The sequence below is a fragment of the Caloenas nicobarica genome, chromosome 5, assembly GCF_036013445.1.
Source record: "Caloenas nicobarica isolate bCalNic1 chromosome 5, bCalNic1.hap1, whole genome shotgun sequence".
Lineage (NCBI taxonomy): Eukaryota > Metazoa > Chordata > Aves > Columbiformes > Columbidae > Caloenas > Caloenas nicobarica.
In genome coordinates, this window is record NC_088249.1 from 60,716,959 (window position 1) to 60,737,218 (window position 20,260).

At 42.2% G+C, this 20,260-nt stretch overlaps 1 protein-coding gene across 8 annotated transcripts in view; it reads left to right on the forward strand.

Moving 5' to 3' along the window:
* Positions 1–12,794, forward strand: part of WT1 (WT1 transcription factor) — a 36,429-nt gene extending 23,635 nt beyond the window's left edge. For 3 of the 8 annotated variants that reach the window (XM_065636173.1, XM_065636176.1, XM_065636181.1), the window contains 3 exons: positions 6,014–6,103; positions 7,771–7,863; positions 11,332–11,453. In XM_065636173.1, the coding sequence (XP_065492245.1) occupies positions 6,014–6,103; positions 7,771–7,863; positions 11,332–11,453 (305 nt within the window). Of the gene's footprint in view, positions 1–6,013; positions 6,104–7,770; positions 7,864–11,331; positions 11,454–12,768 lie in introns of those variants that run through there. The other 5 variants (XM_065636177.1, XM_065636178.1, XM_065636174.1 and 2 more) reach the window with 5 other exon arrangements.
* Positions 12,795–20,260: the final 7,466 nt, after the last annotated feature.

Here is a 20,260-nt window from a genome sequence, read left to right on the forward strand (position 1 = left end):
ATGGCAGGTCCCAGATTTTCTGCCACTATATTTTGATATGATGATAACAAAACTTACTTATTCTCAAACCTTGACAAGTTGCTTTCCATAAAAGGCCTAGTTCCCAAAGCTTGTATTTATTGAGACAGGTGTTGCCATTGATAAGACCATGTAGGATTTGAGGTTGGTTGGAGCTGAAGAGAGGCAGCAAGGGACAGTGCACGGCTGGTTTGAGAACTGCTTGGAGATCTTGCCCAGCTGATGCATTCAGCTTCAGGATCAGAAGGGAGTTCTCCCCTTTATCAGACTGCCAGGTTTTTCTCCTCAGCCTGTTGGATGGGTACTAGACATTTCCTACGGTTGTTGTCTGGAAATTTTAGTTACCAAATTCCCAGCTGCTGTAGAGGCTTAGAATATGATGCCCTTCATTTCTTGTCTCCTTCTGTCCAACTGTTAGTCCTAGTTTTTGGGAATGCTTGGTGAACTATGGTGTATGAGAGCATCTAGAGTGGAGGGTCAACGAATGCTTCTGAATTAACATATTTTCTTGGCTGCTTGGTGTAGCGGAGAGTCTGGACTTCGTGGCCATAATGATCTTTTTCAGTCCTGTGCTCTGCAGGAGTCCTGGGCAATTGAGCCAACTGTTGTGATGCAAATCCAGTTCTCCTGTCCTTTGTAACTTTATGTCTTTCTCGCTCTAACCCTGACTCGTGTCTCCTGCTTGTGGAAAACTGTTTGTCAAAAGCAAAATTTGAAAACCAGTTTTCTCCAAGGCCGGATCAATTATCGCTGTGAAGAATGTGTGTGTCTTATTGGTGACTTTTATGGTAGCTACAGTTCACACTTCTCTGCACCTTCTTTCTTTTCTCCATCTGCTTGTTTTATAAGTTGGGGGATATCTTAAGGGGCCAGTATGACTAGAGTGGGCTGTTGGTTTATGTTGTTATTTATCTAGCTGTTTCTTTGGCTCTCTGATCAGCTTTCTGTTTGTAACTCAATGAGCTCCAAAACACCATTCTAGAGTTCTGTACTAGGTACAGAAATTGGGTTTGGTGGAATGAGCATATTAGACAGAAAGTAGTTGGCAAACCTAACACCAAATGTTCTTATTAAACAAAAGGATGTGTCCCTTCTGCTTCAGCGTTTTGATGGGGAGGAATCCTGATGAGCTGGTCTAAAGTCAGGAGAGCTGTCGGATCACAGCTCAAGTGGAGGATAATTCAGTTGTGTTTGGTACACCTCTCTACAGCCAACATAAAATTTCACTGGTCCTCCTGTAAGGTGGTTCTGGATTCACACAGGGGTCTGAAGCTCTTCTACCTTTCTTAATGTAATGGTAGGTCAATTTTTTAAATTATGAACACATGATTTGCAAACAAGCTGTTACATATATCTAATATGAAACCAGCAGATGGTATCTTTGCAGAATGATGTTGGCTCTTGATTATCTTTTTTCATTCCATCATAGCTACTTACAGAGGACTGGCTCATCAGATCTTCCATTCCTCACTGGCTGCAGTATTGCAGCAGTGCCCTGAAACACAAAGTTGGATTCTGTAGTCAGTTTTTACCAATGTTTCAACATAGCCTTCATTGAAAATATGTCGACATTTTGTACCCTCCAAGACTGCTTATCCATTGTTAACAATGCCTTCGTTGAAACATGTACAGCCAAAAAAGCTTTTTTCTTATCTTGGTGTATTTTGCTGCATTTCCTCTGAAAGGAAATGCAAAAATACATATAACTTTTCAACAGTACAGCAAATAATGTGAGTTGTCATCCCTTGGCAGACTTCAGAGATTTCTTTGTGTAAACAAATTGATGTCTAGACCCCCATAAATTTCGTTTATGGTGGAAACATCAGCATTCTTGCCAGAGACCCTTTGGGTTCAGTGCCACACATTGGAAATCCTGGATTTATCCTAATGGAAAACTGAGCATCTTTGCAGAGAAAATATCCTCTGCCAGTTTGCCAGGGATATTCTTCAGCCTAAATATGCTCGACTGTATGTATGAGCTTCTACAATGAAGTATGAGAATCTGTAAATCAGGAAGGTTATCCTTTATGTGGTAGGGGACTCAGCTCTCAGCGGTGAATTTCTGAGACTCTAGGAGGTGATTTTTGTGCTAATAATCTAATAATTATCGATTTGCTTTGACAAAAGCAAATATCCTTTTACTATGGCATGTGCCACCATGCTGCTAACTGCTTTATGGTCATTAGTGCAGTTCATCATTGCATCACCTTGGGTGTATCTCCGCATACAGAGATGATAAACTGATAAATGGGTGTGATTGCACCTGACCTGGCTCTCCTCTGCCCGGTGTGCTCACATCTAGGGCAGTGCTCTCTCATTAATGCTGCTTTGAAATACTGACCTTCACACTTAAGCTATGGAATTCCCTTCTGTAGGATACAGTGGAAGCTGAAAGCCTATGTGGGTTCAAGAAACAACTGGATGAACTAATAGAAAGAAACTCCATGAATGAGTGTTAGACGGAAAGCCACCTTTGGCTTGGAAAGTTCCTAACTCGTGAGCTGCTGGGTACTGGGAGAGCGTCCAGGGCAAGTTCTGCTGCACCCCTGCTGTCTTCTGCTCTCCTGAAGGCACCACCGGTGAACCATGGTGGGACTGCTGGGCTGGCTGGACCTTTCATCTCACCCAGCACTGACTTCTTTTAGGCTTTCATTTCTGGGGAATAAAAATACTTCCGTATTTAAAATTCAGATTAGTTTCAAAACAGTGACGACATCTCACACCTGAACTATGGTTTGAAGATGACAGAAAATGTTATCCATAAGGGCTCCCTACTAAATAAAGAAACATACTTTTAATCCAAGTTTGCTTAAGCAAATTATATTGAATAGAAAAATGTTGTATTAGCAAGGTAAAGTTGTGATTGTGGGGCTGTGCTCATTTGATTAAGTGGATATATAAGAAAAGGAGTTAGATAAGCCTTCAGATTCTCATTCAGACTTGCAGTCTCTGATTTCAAAATCATGTTTTCCTGTTGACGGTGGGCTTTTGCTCTTGCAGCACTCCTTCATTAAACACAATGATTATGAATATTTTCTGCAACTACAGCAGTAGGAATTTCTGTTCTCCCACGTGTCTGGGCAAATGAATTTGCTCCAGAGAAATGTGCATGCTTCCTCTAGTTTAACTATTTTTCAACAAATAGGTTTATTTTATCAGAAGCATTTATTGTGATGCATGCAAAGGCTGATTCACACTTGTTCTGCAACCGTTGAGCTTTATTTTTTCTAAATATTTTCCTAAATATTAAAGAACTCCTCTCTCAGCCTGACTATTTCATTATGCACCAAATTTATCCTTCCTTTTGTCTGCCCTCTTGCAGTAATGAAGTGTAAATAATCAGGGAAGCACCCGAGTTGCAGGTGGAAGGACTGGGGAAGCTTCATCTTCACCTCCTGTTTAGTTTAGAAATTGTATATGGTCACATAGGAAGGTGACAGCATTGTGGGGTGTTTTTTGTACATTGAGAAACTTTAGCCTTTTACTGGAGAGGGTCTAACAGGCCTGGGGAAACTAGACACTGCTCCGACCCCTCTCCGTGTAGTGATTTAATGAGGTACTAACAGACTTTGTCTAATCTGGGACATTTCTGTCGTCCTGTTCTGATGAAACTTATGAGAGTTAACAGGTATGTGATGGTTGGCTTTGGCAGGTATTTTGTTTGGCACTAGCTGACATGGAAGATGTAGAAGGAAAGGGAAATTAGGATTCCTGTCCAAATATTTTGCCTCTTTTTGTTTGTCTGCTTTTTGTTTTCTACACATGGTCAGCATATCTCCATGTAAGCATCTTGGGTTGCTTCCTTTAATATATGCGTTGGTTAAATTTATCCTTAATTTAATCAAGTTTGTATTTCAAAGTATTTAAAGAAATACATGCATGTGCATGCCATCAGACCCGCTATACTGTTTTATTCCAATACCTCCTTAACCATCTTCTGCATTTATATTGCAATTAACAGACAATCATCCTGTCACTGCATTCTGCTCTGCTGACATTCCCCCTCTTAAATCTGCCAAAGGGCTGAATTCCTTGGAAGTAAGTGGTTTCTGAAAAGCAGGCACCCCCCAGGGAGTCCTTGCGGTCAAAGTGTATGGAACTATTTCAAACACCTGTGGCAACTTTAATCCCTTATGCTAATAAATTAAGCACAGCAGACATGGAAATTGTCCACACCTAAGTTTGAGAACCAGTAAACTCCTTGGGGTGACTGTCACAGGAAGCTGGCTTATTCTTCCAGATTTAGTTGCTTTTGTAAAATTTTGATCTTAGCTGCAGCAGTATGAATTTGGAATGTTCTGCTTAATATGCTACTTATACTGTGTTACCTAGATCAGAAGGCTTCTGCTTTAAACTAAAACAGTTCTGAGATACCAGTGCAACCAGAATACGTTTTCCTCATCGTAATATAACCTGAAATGCAGACACTTGCAATGGAGATTTATGAAAGTGATATATTTTTTTAAAAAATATCCACAAAAATTAAACTCACTGCCCAGTTCGGCTGATTTTTTTCTTCAGCTCCTTTGTGCTGGACCCTTGTTTAACATCTCAGCTTTCCGCAGCAGACAAAGCAGGTCCCAGCTACTCTCCTGGTAGCTTCCAGGTAAAACTCAGGATCCTCCCAGCTTTACAGTGAGAGTTGTTGCTCCAGTTCTTGTGCAGAGGCCTCTGCGCAGGGCTGTGGCACTGTAAACAGACTTTACATAGGTATAAATGTAATTATATCTGAGGCTCTTGTAGGATTCCAGTGTTGTGCAACGGGGTCTTAGATGAGATGCGACTCAGATCTGAAAGATCATACAGCTTCTCCTGGAACACAATATGGATTAGGTGTTTTTATCTTTTTCTTTTCTTTCCTCTTTTCTTTTCTTTTCTTTTTTCTTTTCTTTTCTTTTCTTTTCTTTTCTTTTCTTTTCTTTTCTTTTCTTTTCTTTTCTTTTCTTTTCTTTTCTTTTCTTTTCTTTTCTTTTCTTTTCTTTTCTTTCTCTTCTCTTCTCTTCTCTTCTCTTCTCTTCTCTTCCCTTTTTCCTTTTTCCTTTTTCCTTTTTCCTTTTTCCTTTTTCCTTTTTCCTTTTTCCTTTTTCCTTTTTCCTTTTCAGCAACTCTGTGGTGTGTGACATGCCAGCAATTCTTCCCTCTTTCCCCAAGCTCCTCAATTGTTGCATTTCTTTTTGCATGTTTATGTGGCTGGTGAAGTCCTTTGCATTGAACACCATGTTAATTTGAGACACTAGTTTATAGGGATTTAATTTTTTTTCCAAGTCAGAATCTCACTTTTGGTCCCAGAGAAAACCCATCCTGATGTTCTCTGCTGAACTGTATGGGAACTGGAGAAAGAGTTTATATTTACATGAGGCTTTGCAATTATTCATAGGCTTGTCTGAGGGAGCTGTGCAGCTACATGTGAAATTCTGTTTAATGGTGCTTTCCAGAAGAAACATCATGGGTGTTTTGGGGAAGGATATGTATTTATTTGTGGTTGAATTTTGCTCATTTTCATTTAATTCATTTAGTGTGGTTTAAATTGCTGCCTACATGGATGCCATTGGTTCAGCTTTTGCTTCAAATCCAATTTAGAACAAACTGCAAGTTGTTCCCTTGTACAAACTATGTATTACTGAAACAGTTGGAAAGGGCTTAATATGGTTTTCAGAGACATATAAAACAAGGGATTTCTGTTTTTTTCCAGCAGATTTTTTTTTTTTTAAATTATGCAACCTGACATTTTTTGTAGCTTTAACCGAATGAGCTCTGTTTTTAGAAGGAGCAGAGTTAAGGTCGGTGTCAATGCGGTAGAATTGTGCCAGCCTTTCCTCACTGTTTCCAGCACAATTGTATGGTTTTATAGAGAATGAATCCTGGCAAACTGCTAGACTGCTTTAGACAGGAGGGAAGTCGAAGTCTTTCAGTGTAATGTGTTTCATCTTCTGATTCTAGCTGATGTGTTCCCTCCTTTAGCCATATTTTCTGATAAACCATTTGTCCTTTGCAGGTGAAAAACCTTATCAGTGTGATTTTAAGGACTGTGAACGAAGATTTTCTCGTTCAGACCAACTCAAACGGCACCAAAGACGACACACAGGTTTGTTGACAAGGCATCTCTGCTCTTTAGAGTTCATCTTTATATGCCAGCTGTGATCCAAAAAGTATACTTCTGAAATTAAATTTTTCTGATGTTGTGTGTGCCTATAGATGATACCTGTAGTGCCAAATTCTTGAAGTTAGCTTTAGGAGAGGATTGTAGCTGAGCTGTTTATTTGGCGTTTCAGCGCTACTGTGGTTGTACAGGTCACCCTTTAATCCTGCCGCCACCTTTTTGAAACAGTTTTCTTAATGGAACTCTTTACTCTATGCTGATTGCCAATACAGGGGATATATTATTTAAAAAAAAGAGAAACAATTCTGCAAGAAAAAGTTACCAGTGAGTAACCTGATAAAAGCTACTGTTGATATTCGGCTGTTTGTGTGGCAATGCTAATAGGTGGAAGCTGCATGTGCATAACCTGAAAGGCTGGTGGAATTACTGTGCACTTGCACGTGGAAAGCAGCAGCGGAGAAGGAAAAGCCACACCAGCTATAATGCTAAAGATACTAACTCAGCAAACCACTTAAGCTTAGTTTCGAGCCTTTGTTGAATTCCGCCAACTAAAGAAGGATTCTAGGAGCAGCAAGGAGAGAAATACCAAAGATTTGGCTGGTTGGAACGCATAAATAACCTGGAAAGTGTGCAGCAGTTCACATTGAGCAGAGAGGGCAGCAGCAGTCGTGAGTGGGGCTGGGTCCCAGCGAGACTTGCGTCTCTTTTTCAGTAAATAATTTACTGGGTGAAATGCTCTGAGGCAGCCAAAACTATTTGTGAGTCCAGTCCAAATTCAGCAAGTTGGTTTTTGCACATATGCCATTTTCTAGAAATGTCAAGATGGCCCATTTCAGCATTTCAGGAGTTCTTAGAGGTCCAGATTAGATTGACAGGGATGGAGCTGGTCTTCTGAAAGCCACAGAAGAGAAGCTGGTGGTGACTCCAGCCTCCTGAGAAGGGCTGCAAAGTACTTCTCTGTGACTGCATCCCAGCAAGAAATTGCATTTGGGTCTCTCGTTACTCAGGGAGCAGCCTGACAATTGGTTTACTCATTATTCTGTGGTGGATTTCTGCCTGATACTTTTCTTGCTCAAGGTGTCCTGCCCCACTTAAGTGGTGTTATGGAGAGATGCAGGAAGTGTCTCTGAAAGCTGATGGTAAAAGTACTGTCTTGGGATGATACATTTTTAGCAACCGCATGCGAGAACATATCTGTGTTAAGCAGTCCCCAAGACTTAGTAGCAGTGTGTAAAGTAAGCAGCAGAAGCGTAAAGTAAGCTAAGCCTATTTGGAGTATATTAAAATATATCTCTGCACCTCTGTTCTTCTTATGTCACATTTGCTTGTACATGATGCCAATAGAGCCAAGTCACAGGATCAGGATTAAGAAAGTTTGCAGATGCTCCTCAGCCCGCGGGTGTGAGCGGGTGTTTGTTTCCGCTGGTGCTGTTCGGGGGCCACAGGCCCAGACGTGGGAGAGGAGGTTGCAAAGGGGTGGTAGCTCATTCGTGGCTTCCTGCTCTGCGTGGGCATGAAGCTGGGGGGAGCAGTTACAGTAACTAGTACCAAAAATCCAGACTTTAGAAAACTGAGAAATAGCTGATTTCACTCACCCTTCCAAAAGGCACTGGGATGTAAGAATAGACTCTTTTTTTTTGGTGTCTTTTCAGGTGTGAAGCCCTTCCAGTGTAAAACCTGTCAGAGAAAGTTCTCCAGATCTGATCATCTGAAGACTCATACCAGGACTCATACAGGTAAAACAAGTGCGTAAACTTTTCTTCACATTTATATTTCATTATTTTTAAAGTTTAAATCAATGTTGTTGTAAAGTCTATGATTAGAAAGACTTTGACCCAGATTCAAATATTCAAAAAACCAGAAAGAATTTCAGAGTGTGCTGATTTTTCACTGTGACCACATTCCTCAAGTGTCATAGTCACTTTTCACAAAGGGATTTAGGTGATTTTGGAAACTACGCTTTCCTTCTTCATGTTTAAAGAAATATCAGCTTGGCAAAATATATTTTGTCAGCTATTGTGAAATGAACATCATGGTCTCAGCCCACAAATGTCAAGTTGATCTACTGCCTTCACTGAAAAAAAACCCTGCAAGATAGAAATTTTAATTCTAGCTTCAGACGAAGGTCTGTAATCTAAAGTATTCGTGCCTACTCGTGCTTCTCCTAAGTGTCAGTTGAGCCTAATGCAGCATAGCACGGCAAAGCTCTTGCTGTTGCTGCTTGTGCTGTAATCTCTCCAGAAGATAAAAGGAGTGCCTTTTGCAAACTCACACTGACAGACTCTAAAGTAAAAGCTTACTCAAATATTCAAGGACCTTTTTGTAGAAACCATAGTATTTCATATAAATACAGGGAAAAAAAAAATAGGAGGCCATTTTAGTCTATTCTGCTCTCACGTTAATGTAAACACCATTAAGGAGCAACTACAGCAACCTCTATATTTTAGTTATGTTTTAGAAATATTCCTATGAACCAACACTTTCTCTTCCCTTCCACTGCGTATGCAGTATTTTTACTAAGTAATTGTTTACCGAGCACTTCGACATGTTCTTTGATGTCACAGTGTTTCCTATACTGGTGTTAACCTTTTAAATTCAGTCTCTGTACAGATGGACAAGGAGCCTGCAAATCTTTTTCTCCCTGCTAAGGAGTCTTTTTTCTCTTCTGGACCATAAAAAGACATACTTAAGACGTTCAAAAATAAAAAGGCCATTTTAAGAAAGGAAACGATTCATCTGAGAATACTGGCATTTTCTGTGGCACCGGCCAAAGAAATGCTTCAAGTAATGTCCATATCTGCGCTTGCAATGTGCACATGGTAAAGGGCACGGCTGTGTTCCTGGGTTCTCCCCATGCTGAGCTGCAGGGCCTGGGTCTTTGGGCATTTGTACGAAGAAAAATATTTTCTTAATCACCAAGAGGTAACGTTCTAGTAGAGACAAAATGGCAAGTGGTTGTCACATGCCAACAAGTCGGGATAAACGACATTCTCCATCACATTTCGTTGCTAACTGATCTACTAATTTGTGACTTTCATGACCCCAGTCACTTTTTCTCCCGGGTTAGCTAAATCAGTGAAGAACTCGCTCTCTTTTTCCTAGTGAAACTCATCTCCCTGTTCTAGTTCTTCCTTGCTGCCCACACTGCACTCATTGCGGAGAGCAGCCTCACAGCACAGACTCGGGGTGGGTTTGCCGCCCGCCCCCGGCTCCGGTTCAGTGCGAGCTCCGCAGCCCAGCTGCGTGTTGCTGTGATGATGCTCCTGTCGGTGGTTTCGGATGTGTCATGCTCCTTTGACTGTAAAACACATGTATCCTGGGGGAATGAGCACAAGTGGTGGGTGGAGATTTTTCATCTCCATCCTGCCCTGGAGTTTCATTCCTCTTTCTTTCTTGTGCCCCCTAAGTTTTATAACAAAATACCTAGTGCAAGTTAGCTTGCTCCGTGTTAAATCTTGATGAAGCAAAGCACAGGTGACTTCTTTCCAAGTCCATCCTCATTTTAAGTCAATTGCCAAACTATTTATTAAACTACAAATTCAGGGTTTCTCCTCTCCACAAGCAATTTTACTGTGACAGCAATATTTGCTGTAGAAAGCAAAATATGAATCAAAGGAAAACTCTACACTTTAGCAATGGAAATGTGATTCCTGATACCTGTACAGTGAAGCTGTACAACGTATTTTGTGCCCAGCCTGGAACTAGTAGAGATTGCAGCCCCCTGTTGCGAGAAGACCACCAGAATGGCTTGTGAAACACCAAAACCGGGTGGCTTTTGCTGTGGTAGTTCAGTGAAAAACTGACCAGTAAGAGAGAACTCACATCAGTCTGCAAGATGGTTATGATAGTGCTGCTGAGACGAAAGAAGACCACTTTACACAGTCCGTGATTTTTATCGGTGGCTCTGACCAGTTTTGTCCCATACTGCTTTATGCACTCATGTGAGATAGTTGATGGTTTTGCCAGCATGCATGTTAAGTACATAAAGTAGACTTTTACCCCCACACACCCCACCCCCTTTATATATATTGCGAGATTTTGCAAACAGAAATACACAACATTTATGATGATCCCAGATCCCCTTTTGCCTGAATTTGGATGTTTGTGAAATGCGCAGTGTGAGGCAAAGAAGAGGAGAAGATGTCTGGGTGAGCTCGTACCACCCCAGTGTGTCCTGAACTGGAGAGTGCGAGGTGTGTGCACAGCACTGAAGAGCCCAGTCCCAGAGCTGACCCTATTTTAAAGTATTGCATCTACTTTGGGGAGAGGAGGGAAAAAAAAAAAAAGAAAATGCAATTCTAAAAGAAACATGAGTCACCAGGCACCGCTCTGAGCTAATGAAAGCATTCCATCAGCATTCCTGCGGCATCAGAAACATGGCCCGAAATTCCGCTTACACTTCGTAGGAAATCGAGAGACTAGATTAAACTATAAAAAGTTGATGTCATTTCTTGTTAAAATTGAATGTGATTTGCTTGGGGTCATTTTTAGTGAATATGATGTTCATGGAGGTGTTAGAAATATACTGATTAGTTTGAGCCTTTAATATCTGCCATAGATGTGAATCATAGAATCATAGAATGCCAGGTTGGACCTCAAGGATCATCTGGTCCAAACTTTCTTGGCAAAACCTACTTTATTTAGACAGTAGCGGGAAACTTTCAGTCTGGCTCAGCAGACTTCATGCTGAACTCTCTTGCTTCTACCATATTTGCTTACACTCACCAGTTTCAAAGAACTTCAGCCAAAAGTCGTTGAACTTGCTGGAAAAAACTCTCCTTGACTTGAGGTCAAGCTCTAAATTGTCACTGACAATTTTCACCGTGACTAACAGTTCGTCTGCACCGTGGTCCAAGGTGTGGCTGAAGCTTATGTGAATGCCGGAGTGACTTTTAGACTAGTTCATTCGAGAGCTGAGAGCAGCATAGACATGGCAACACGGTGTTCAGTAAGGGCCTGTCTTCAAAATGCAAAATGTTCTAGTCGTCCGCAAAGGCTCTTGTGAAAGATCAGCTGAGGGAGGTGTAGGAAAGCCCTGAGGGCTGATGTGAGCGGGACCTGAGGACACTCTCGCACCCTCTCAGGACAGCCCAGGTGCCTTTTCTCCTGACAGGGGCTCTGCCTGGCTCCCCACTGCCCTGCAGAAAGAAAACAAATCGCAGAGTCTCAGGCAAGCTGTATACCCCCTTAATAACAGGGTGTTTTGTTAACAGGTGAAAAGCCTTTCAGTTGCCGGTGGCCCAGCTGTCAAAAAAAATTTGCCAGGTCTGATGAACTAGTTCGTCATCACAACATGCACCAGAGGAACATGACTAAGCTGCAGTTGGCCCTTTAGGCAGTTCAAACAAGTGAATAAACCAGATGGGACATTATGAGCTACTGCAAACTTTCTCAGCCATCTTCGATCACCTCTGTCAGAAAGCTGCAGCTGTCTTCGCATCCCATTTGACACAAGTTAACTAAACCGTAGGATTCTGCTCAACCTTGTCTTCCATTTGGACTTACCCAAGCTCCTATTCAATAAGTTCAAGATATTTTTATCTGTATTTTTGTTAAAAAGTGAGCAAGATTGCCACAGTTTCAAGATTACTATAAACTCTGCTTACCTTCCACGTCTGTCTGCAGTTTTCTGGTTTTATTTTCGCTTGAACTTTTCTAGGTACAAACTGTTGTACCTTTTCAAGTCCTGCAGTGGGTAGGGTGAGCTGCACGCTTGCTTCATCTGTGCGCATGCCAAGGTTTCCAAATGCTAGTACAGCTGTCCTCACCTAAGAGATGGAACAATCACCTGAGATACTTTTGGTAAACTTTGTTCTCGTACTGCCAAAGGGCAACCTTTTAAAGGTGGAAGCTCTGCTTTTGAATTTCACAAATCAAACCTTTTTTTAGAGGATGTATTTCTAGAGCAGCTAAAGCTAGACGAATCAGAGCCTCTTTGTACAGAAAATAAGAATCTTACCGTTAAGTTAACTTGTTTTTTAAATAATCACGTTATTGATCCCCCCCAAACGGTTTTGTTTGTCAATTAACTCTCTACCTTTCTCTCTCTCTTTTTAATGTATTGGTTTAAATTTATTCTATCATGAGATGCATAGATCTTCTTTACAAAAAACTAATTCCAATCATTGTAGACATTTGGGATTTGTTTACAATGTAAAGCCACACTGGTTATGTGGCTAGCAAGCTGTATAAACTTAAAACTGAACTTTTAATGGGGCTGGTCCAGGATCTCCATTAACAGATTACTCTTAAGATAAGTAACTTAAAAAGACTCTTTGTCAAGTATATGTGAAAAAGACATTATTAGTGTAAGGAAATATATTGTTTCAGGGTTTTGGGAGGAGGGGTTTATTATTTACTTTTAATTGCTTGAAATTGTGTGTATATATATCTGATAATGTATTGCTCTTAGACATCTGAAATTAGAAAGTGTTTAAATACTAGATGCATCACTGTTCTGATGTTGTTGCTGTTACAAACTATTGATAACACTAAGAATGTAACCTGCATTTTTCACTGAGCTTTCAATTAAAGCCCATTCAAAGAGAAACAAATGAGAGTCCAACAGATGTCTTGTTTCATGTCTGGTATTAAATTTCAAATGCCCTGTCCAATAGTATCCATTTTTTTTTTTTTTTTTGTATATAAAGGTACCACCAGCACTGATGACCACTAGTTAACCTGTCCAGGTCTTGACCACAATTTATCCATCTCACTTGGGAATCATACTGGCAGCAGAAAACAGTGTCAAGTTTCATATTGCGCTATAAAACAGTTGCTTCAATTGTTCGTCTTCTTACCACACTATTCCTTTTCTTTCGACCTGTAAGATTTGTATAAGAACTTTGTAGAATAGTAAAATCCAGTTAATAAATTGCTGTACTGGCCTTCTGTAGAACTGCGCTGAAACCATAAGCACAGATAACTTCTTAGATTAGGATGTCATAGACTGACTTTTAAGTAAAAGTTAACTTAGAGTTGGGGTGGCTTAAATCAGTTCAGCAGGTTGAAAAAGACAGTCTTTCTTAGATGATGAAGTGTGAAAATGAAGATAAAAAAAAATTACTGTTTCTTTGTCATACTGCCTACTTTTCTTTGGAAGTAAGTACAGCCTGCCTCAGCGCCCTTTGACCTTGCAAAATATTTGTATCTCTTTAGCAAAAATCTTTAATGTATCTTGCCAAGCTTTTTTCTCTAATGTACACAATGGAGTTCTATGATGGGTTGAGCTTTCTCAAAGTGCAGCTGCATCGTCAAGAAAACTCAACAGTTAATTCTTCAAGTCCTCTTTTTCGCATGGGTATTGCATCACTGTTAATTACTGTTGGGGTACTGTGACTCATTTGTATCAGTCAACTTTATCTTTTCCTGCCAAAAGACAGTATCTCTCTGGAGAAACTCATAACAAGTGTGGCAAACATCAAATATTTGGAGCGAATGGTGTACATAAAACCGCACAGAATTAAAAAATAAAGCAACTCCTCCTGTTTTCTTGAGAGAAAAGTTCAGTCGCAGTAACAATGTCCTTTGATTTACCCAGCAGTCTTCTGCAACTACAAAACAATCTGTTTTTCAGTCTGCACCCAAAATAGAGAGCTGCCACGAGTGTTTATACTGAAAGCCAAAAGCAGAAAAATCAGCCGCCAGTTGTGCCTGCGTTAGTCAAATATAAATAAAACTATCTTTTGTGAAATACAACCAAAACTCCACTGCAGCGCAGGCCAGACTTCCAGTGACCTGTAAACAACTACAGCCATGGTTTTGCTGCTTACTGAATTGCATGTCAAATACAGATGGTAGATGGCTACAAAACATGGAGCGTGGGTGGATGAGTGACAGAGCATGTCATTTTGCTTCTGCTGTCACCACTTTTTCAAGGAAAGTACTTATTGCTACTCTGATGTTTGATGCTCGTTGCGTCCCCCAGCTCACTGAGCACGGTGAAGACAATGGTAAATATTCACGATGGTGGGTTTTTTTATTATTTTTTATTCCTAGTTATTTTACGGTCTTTGTCATGGGAGACATTTTATGTCTCTCCCTTTCATTTCCCTGTTTTCAGGATTCTATCAGCAAGGTAAGCCACCTTTATTGAAGTGTTTTACTACATGAATTTCTCAGAAGCAGCCCCCAGACGCTGGTCCTTGCAGCATGCAATTCCTCATTTTGCAGCAAGCAGAAAGTGCTCAACAGGCTGAGTTTCTGTGAGCTTGACCTCCATATGAAAGATGAGGGGGCTGCACTCTATTATATCTTACAAGTATCCTTAGCTCTCTGGAAAATTTTCAATCCCACAATTAATTGAGCAAATCTTTTATGCCTCTGCCCTCTGTTCTCGAACTGAAAATAGTGGCCGATGTTGTTTTGGCTGATGGTTAATGTCTTACTGTGACTGGCATACTTTTCCTGTCCTGTAGCATCCCCAGCCCTCCAGAATGGAGAATGTTAATTACATAGATAACGCTTCTACTTTTTCTTGTTGCTTCATGATGTACAAGATGTGTTGAGTAGGAAAGGGAACGTGATCTCTTCTCTCTCTGATGGTGTCAGCTGAGATTCAAGGGTTCACTTGCACCAATTTTTCAAGGTAGGGGAATCCAGCAAAGTGCCCCTTCTCCTTTAGGAAAACATGAGAGCTAAAACGCTTAAATTGTAACCATATGATCATACTTTTGGTACATGTCATATTATTTAAGGGTGCGACTGTACAGACCAAACAAGAGGTACAAAGATGTTGTTTTGCTGCAGTTAAGCAACCGACCTGAAGGCACTCAGTCCATCCTTCAGACAGGTGCCGATTCCTGTAAGGGGTGGGGGGACTTGCACAGAAGCAGCTCTTTGCTTCTCCTTCCGTGGTGGGTTAGGTGAGTTCATTTCAGAAGCCACTCCAACCAGGCCTATCTGTTTCAGGATGTCAGTAGGATTCATTTCACTGCTCCATCAACCAGCCTTACAGCAAGTGGGAACCATTCCTGAAGGTGCAGGTAGGTGCTTTAAACCAGCGTTTCCTCCTCCTTCCCTTTCCCCGGACAGGCACGGAGAAAACCCTGTCACCCACCTGTCATGTGCAGTCTTTTCCCGTCGTCAGTGTGACCTGACAGCAAATCCAATATGATTAAGCAAGCTGCCTCCAGCACCTTCTTCAAAAGCCCAGCGGGGCTCTGGAGTGGATCAAGGGGCTCCAAGAAGGTGCCGGCAGCCCCACACCTTGGAGCAGCCTGGACCTGGCGTGAGGTGGGTACACCAAGGCAACCAGAGGTACGTGGCCAGGGGACATGCAGAAGTTCTGCTGCTCGGTCCTGCTTCAGCCCTGTTTGGACCTTCCCCGTGGGACAGGGGGAATCACTCAGCTTTTCAGCTGGGGAACTCCTCCTTGCCTGGGGAAAATCATCCTCTCCCATTCCTCCTCTCCAATTAACAAAAAGGTAATTAAAGGCGGTGTGTGGAGTTCAGAATGGCACTAATGGACAAGAAAGCCCAGCTGCAATATTTGGGAAGATCCAATAAAAGATTCATTAGGATTCTTTTAGCTATTGTAAGTCCTGGTGACACAAAGGAGCCTAATGAAACAGAAGACCTGGTCACAACAGCGATGAGTTTAAAAAAAAAAAACCCAACCCCAAATCCCAACCCCACTGACACCGTTCTAAAAATTAGACAATTAAGAGTAAAACCAGGAATGTAGCCAGAACTATTCCACCTCAAATAATAAACACAAGGATAAGTTGCCAAGTGAGGTCAAAGCAGCAAATGGTAAAGTGAGTTTAAGAGACAGCTAGACACTTTTATGGGGAGAGAGGGGATTGAAGGATACAGTGACAAAACCGGGGGTAGAGCTGAAATAAACCCAGAGGACAGGCACGGTGGGCCAATAGCCCCCGAGCACTCCGAGCCCCGGCTGCTCGGGAGAGGAGCAGAGCGGCTCTTGTTGGGGGACGCTCATGGGGCTGTTGGCAGCGCCCTGTGAGGGACGAAGGGAAAATGCCAGGAGGGTTCGGAAGGAGGATGAGCCTGGCACACAGAAGCGGGTGTGCTTGCAGATGCACCGGTTGTAAGTGCTGCCCTTGGTTTCACCAGTAAGGTGTCCTGACAGACTTGCTAAAAAACAGGTTTTGAAGAACTTCCACCCAAGCTGCTTGTCCTCTTGCAAGTTAACAATGCCAAGTGCAGGAAGAGACGCTCACCCCGTCCCCCCCCCCCAAAAAAAAAACAACAGGAAGAAAACACTGGTTTGTTTGTTTGTTTGTTGCATTTGTCATGAAAGACTACTTGTAATATAGGAAAGAACAGGGTTGGCTAGAATATAATTAAAACAAGGCAAAGACAAAATATAAAAAAGGTTATGTTCTTCTCTGGTTGCACAAAGCTGTACATACTTTCACGTTGTCAGCACAGCCTGTGTCGATTCCCATAAAAAAAGCTGGCAGAACTTCCGTGGCTTCAAATAGCAGTGTGATGAAGCCTGGTTTTAAGTGCTGGGTTGGGCTGTCTCTGCACTGATGAGCAGACGTGGCTCCATCAGGACAGTATGGTTCTTAAGTGATGGTGGTGAGGGAACCAGGACCAGCATGGCCTCTGGAAATAAGCCAGAGCATCCAATAAAGTGCAGTTTTCTATACAGATTGCAATCCAAACACAAATGCCACCTTCTGCTGCTAAAAATGTTAGCTTTGAGACCTCAAAGGGCTCTGGCCAGTGAGGATGGGCTGAAAGAAGGTGTCCTCCTAGAAGCCACACATAACATGGACAGATCTTGTGGCAGGTGCTGTGGGAACGCTGAGTAGCAAGAAGACTCTCCCCTGAAGAGGTTGCAAGCCCCAGATGAGGCTTTAAAAGACAAGTGTTTAAAGGCACTGAAAATCTTGAATGAGAAAGTATAGTCCCAGGCAGGGCTTTTCTATTCCTGAAGACTAAGTGCCTATCCCATAGGTATAAAAATAATTTAATGGCATCACTGTTTTTTTTATGTGAGTCAGGCCAGTTATGTTCTGGCGAACTCTGGCACAACCAAGGTCCTAATCTGCAAAAATAGGCTGAGCTGTCATGGAAAGACCTGGCTGATCATCCTGACTTGAATGACTAGGTGATAAATCTAATACAAAACTAGTTGCCTTTCCCCAGCATCAAAAAAGCCCTTTTGGTGCAAGGGGGTTATGAAAAAAACACAGGGCACTGAGTTACTTTGGCATGGAGGTGCAGGAGAGAAATACAATTGTATTTATTCTCAGGCTGTTTCTTTTTATGGCTCATTCTCATCTGAGTCATGCCCCAGAACTCTCATTCATTTGAATGAAATGTTGAAAAACATAGCTAAAAAAAAAAAGTAACCTCATTGCCTGGAAAAAATCCTGCCCCAGAGTTTCCTGGGAAACAGTGTGTCCTGGTGTACGTGCTCTACTCATACAATAATCATGTCTGCTTAATATTTCCTCCCAGGAAGGTCTCTGACATTTTTGACCATATCGCTGAGGTTTTTAGGTTAAGTTATCAGTCTTAACTGCACAGCAAAGGTACATTGTAAAGCCAAATAAAGAGGTTTTTATCTGCTGCATGGCAAGTGCTCCAGCCCAACAAAGACGTGTATTTAGGGCAGGAGAGCTATTTCTCTCCCAGCCGCTAGACGGCTCGGCCTGGAGGGTTTCCCTGCTCGTAGGACACCCACGGTTCTGGGGCCACGACGCAGACACGTTACCCGCTGCTGCTGGAGGAATCGCCCAACTTGCAACAGAAGGTTCCAGAATTTACAAAGCAGGAGCGGTCAGAGCTGGAGACTGTCATGTAATGCAACTCAAAACGTAGTTCTGTAGCCTGACCAGGTGATTGTGCTGTTATTGTGGCCACAGCATTTATTCACATGGATTTGGGTAGCTATAGAGAATTAGAGACTTTAAAAAATGTGGTTTCCTGGGGCCGTTTTCAAAGGCCGAGCTCCTACTGTCCTTTGACGTGACTAGGACGGTGCTTCATGCTCGGAAGAGAGGTGTGCTGTCAGTCACTCACTGCTCTGCACCTCACCAGTGTGGAGGTGCCTGTTTGTGTTATTAGAAGGAAGAATTTATAGAGAATCGAAGAAAGGAAAGGTCACGTGGCAACAGGATTTGAATTGCCTGCAATGGGTATTGCCCTGGTGAGAGCCCACTGGACCACCTGAAGCACAAATCTCAAATTAATTCTGGCACTATTGTGGAATGAATGAGCCTCTCTAGTGCCGGAGCTGCTCCCTCCCCCCGGAGCGGGGGGCTGCAGGCTGCCCCTGCAGGAAGGACAAACTGCAGTTTGCAATACCGAAGGTCATCACACAGGACAAACAACCTAACAACAGTCTAATATTTCCAAGCTGTATAAATTTCTAGTGTCTGCTGCAGGCAGAATCCAAACACTCGTGTCAATTCTGTACCATGCCCCAGACTGCCAAAAAACATTAATATAAGCATATTTATCTGGGCTGCAGTGTGTTACAAGAATTCATTAGGACAATATGTGATACGGTGCTGAAACAGAAGGCTGGGTTTCTCTGGCCAGAGATGAGGAAGTCTAGTCCCTGCTGAACTTTTACTACTGATAAAGACAATGTCTGCTGGCAGCATTCATTTTTTACTAGGCCATCTGCATCTAGTCAAGGATAACTCGACTTTCTGAAAAAGCCATTCATCAGAATCAACCCTGTACAACTTTCTCTTGATGAGTAAAGCAACACAAAGAAAGATCAAGATGGTTAATAAACTTCTTTGGGAGCACAAGGTCAATGCTGGTGTAAACAAAGCAGTGTCATAGTACTATACAGAAGCATTGAAGTTTCCTGCATGTTTATATGGCTGATGCCCCATTTCTTTTTTATCAGTTTTTGTTATCATTTATTTTGCTCTACTTTAGTTGATCTATAAATCTTTATAACAGTGTTCTTTATTTTCTTAATTTTGTCATCTCGCTTATCGGCTTTTATCACCTGTTTGTGTCCAATACGTTTGCTACTCTTTGCCACTTAATGGCTGCCCACAATTAGTTTTGTTAACCCCTTAGTTCTCATCTGCCGCACACGGGTCTAACAGTCTTTAGAATCTCCCTTTTTTTTCTGAAGCTGAATCAAACACCGAAGACATTTCCATTGTATCCTTAACAAATCATTCACTATTAAAGGCAAAAAGTGAATGAGTGCACCAATGGGGAAATATTCCTGTCCCGAGTGACAGAGCCTTGCTTTTAGCTACACAGAGAGATTAGGCAGCAGCCGTGTGGTTTTGTGTCCGGTTCTGGGCTCCCCAGTTTAAGAAGGACAAGGAATTACTGTAGGGAGTACAGTGGTGGGCTACGAAGACAATCAGGAGTCTGGAGCATCTTTCTTGTGAGGAAAGGCAGAGAGAGCTGGGGCTGTTGAGCCTGGAGAAGAGAAGCTGAGAGGGGATCTCATCAATGCTTATAAATATCTGAAGGGTGGGTGTCAACAGGATGGACCAGACTCCTTTCAGTGGTGCCCAATGACAGGATGAGGGACAGCGGGTGCAGGCTGAACCACAGAAGGTTCCATGTGAATATGAGGAGAAACTTCTTTACTTTGAGGTGCCAGAGCCCTGGAACAGGCTGCCCAGAGAGGTTGTGGAGTCTCCTGCTCTGGAGACATTCAAACCCACCTGGACACCTTCCTGTGTGATCTGCTCTGGTGACCCTGCTTTAGCAGGTGGGTTGGACTGGATGATCTCCAGAGGTCCCTTCCAACCCCAACCATCCTGCGATTCTGTGATTTTTCACTTCAGACCTTTACCACTGTATTTCAGATCCAAACTGGAGAGTCCCAGACCTGCACCTGTGGGGAGGTAACAGGTTGCTCCTCCTGCCCTCCCAGTCCTTGGCTTTCGGGGCTGTGTCTGTGGAGAACGCGGCCACTAGAAGCTGGACTGAGGACCCTGGGCTCCCTTCACATAAGTCACTGATCATCCAGCCAAATGTTTTATTATGAGCTTGGGCTAAATTAAAGACAGTCAACTAACAGTAAAATAGTCCATACCCACAATGACAAATGTGAAGCAGCTGATACCTTGGTAATATTGTTTAGCTCTTCAGCGATACTTGCTTTAGAGCCACAGCATTTGAAACCTCATAAACAGATAGGTTACATTTGCCTAGAGTACAAATACTTTCTTGAGC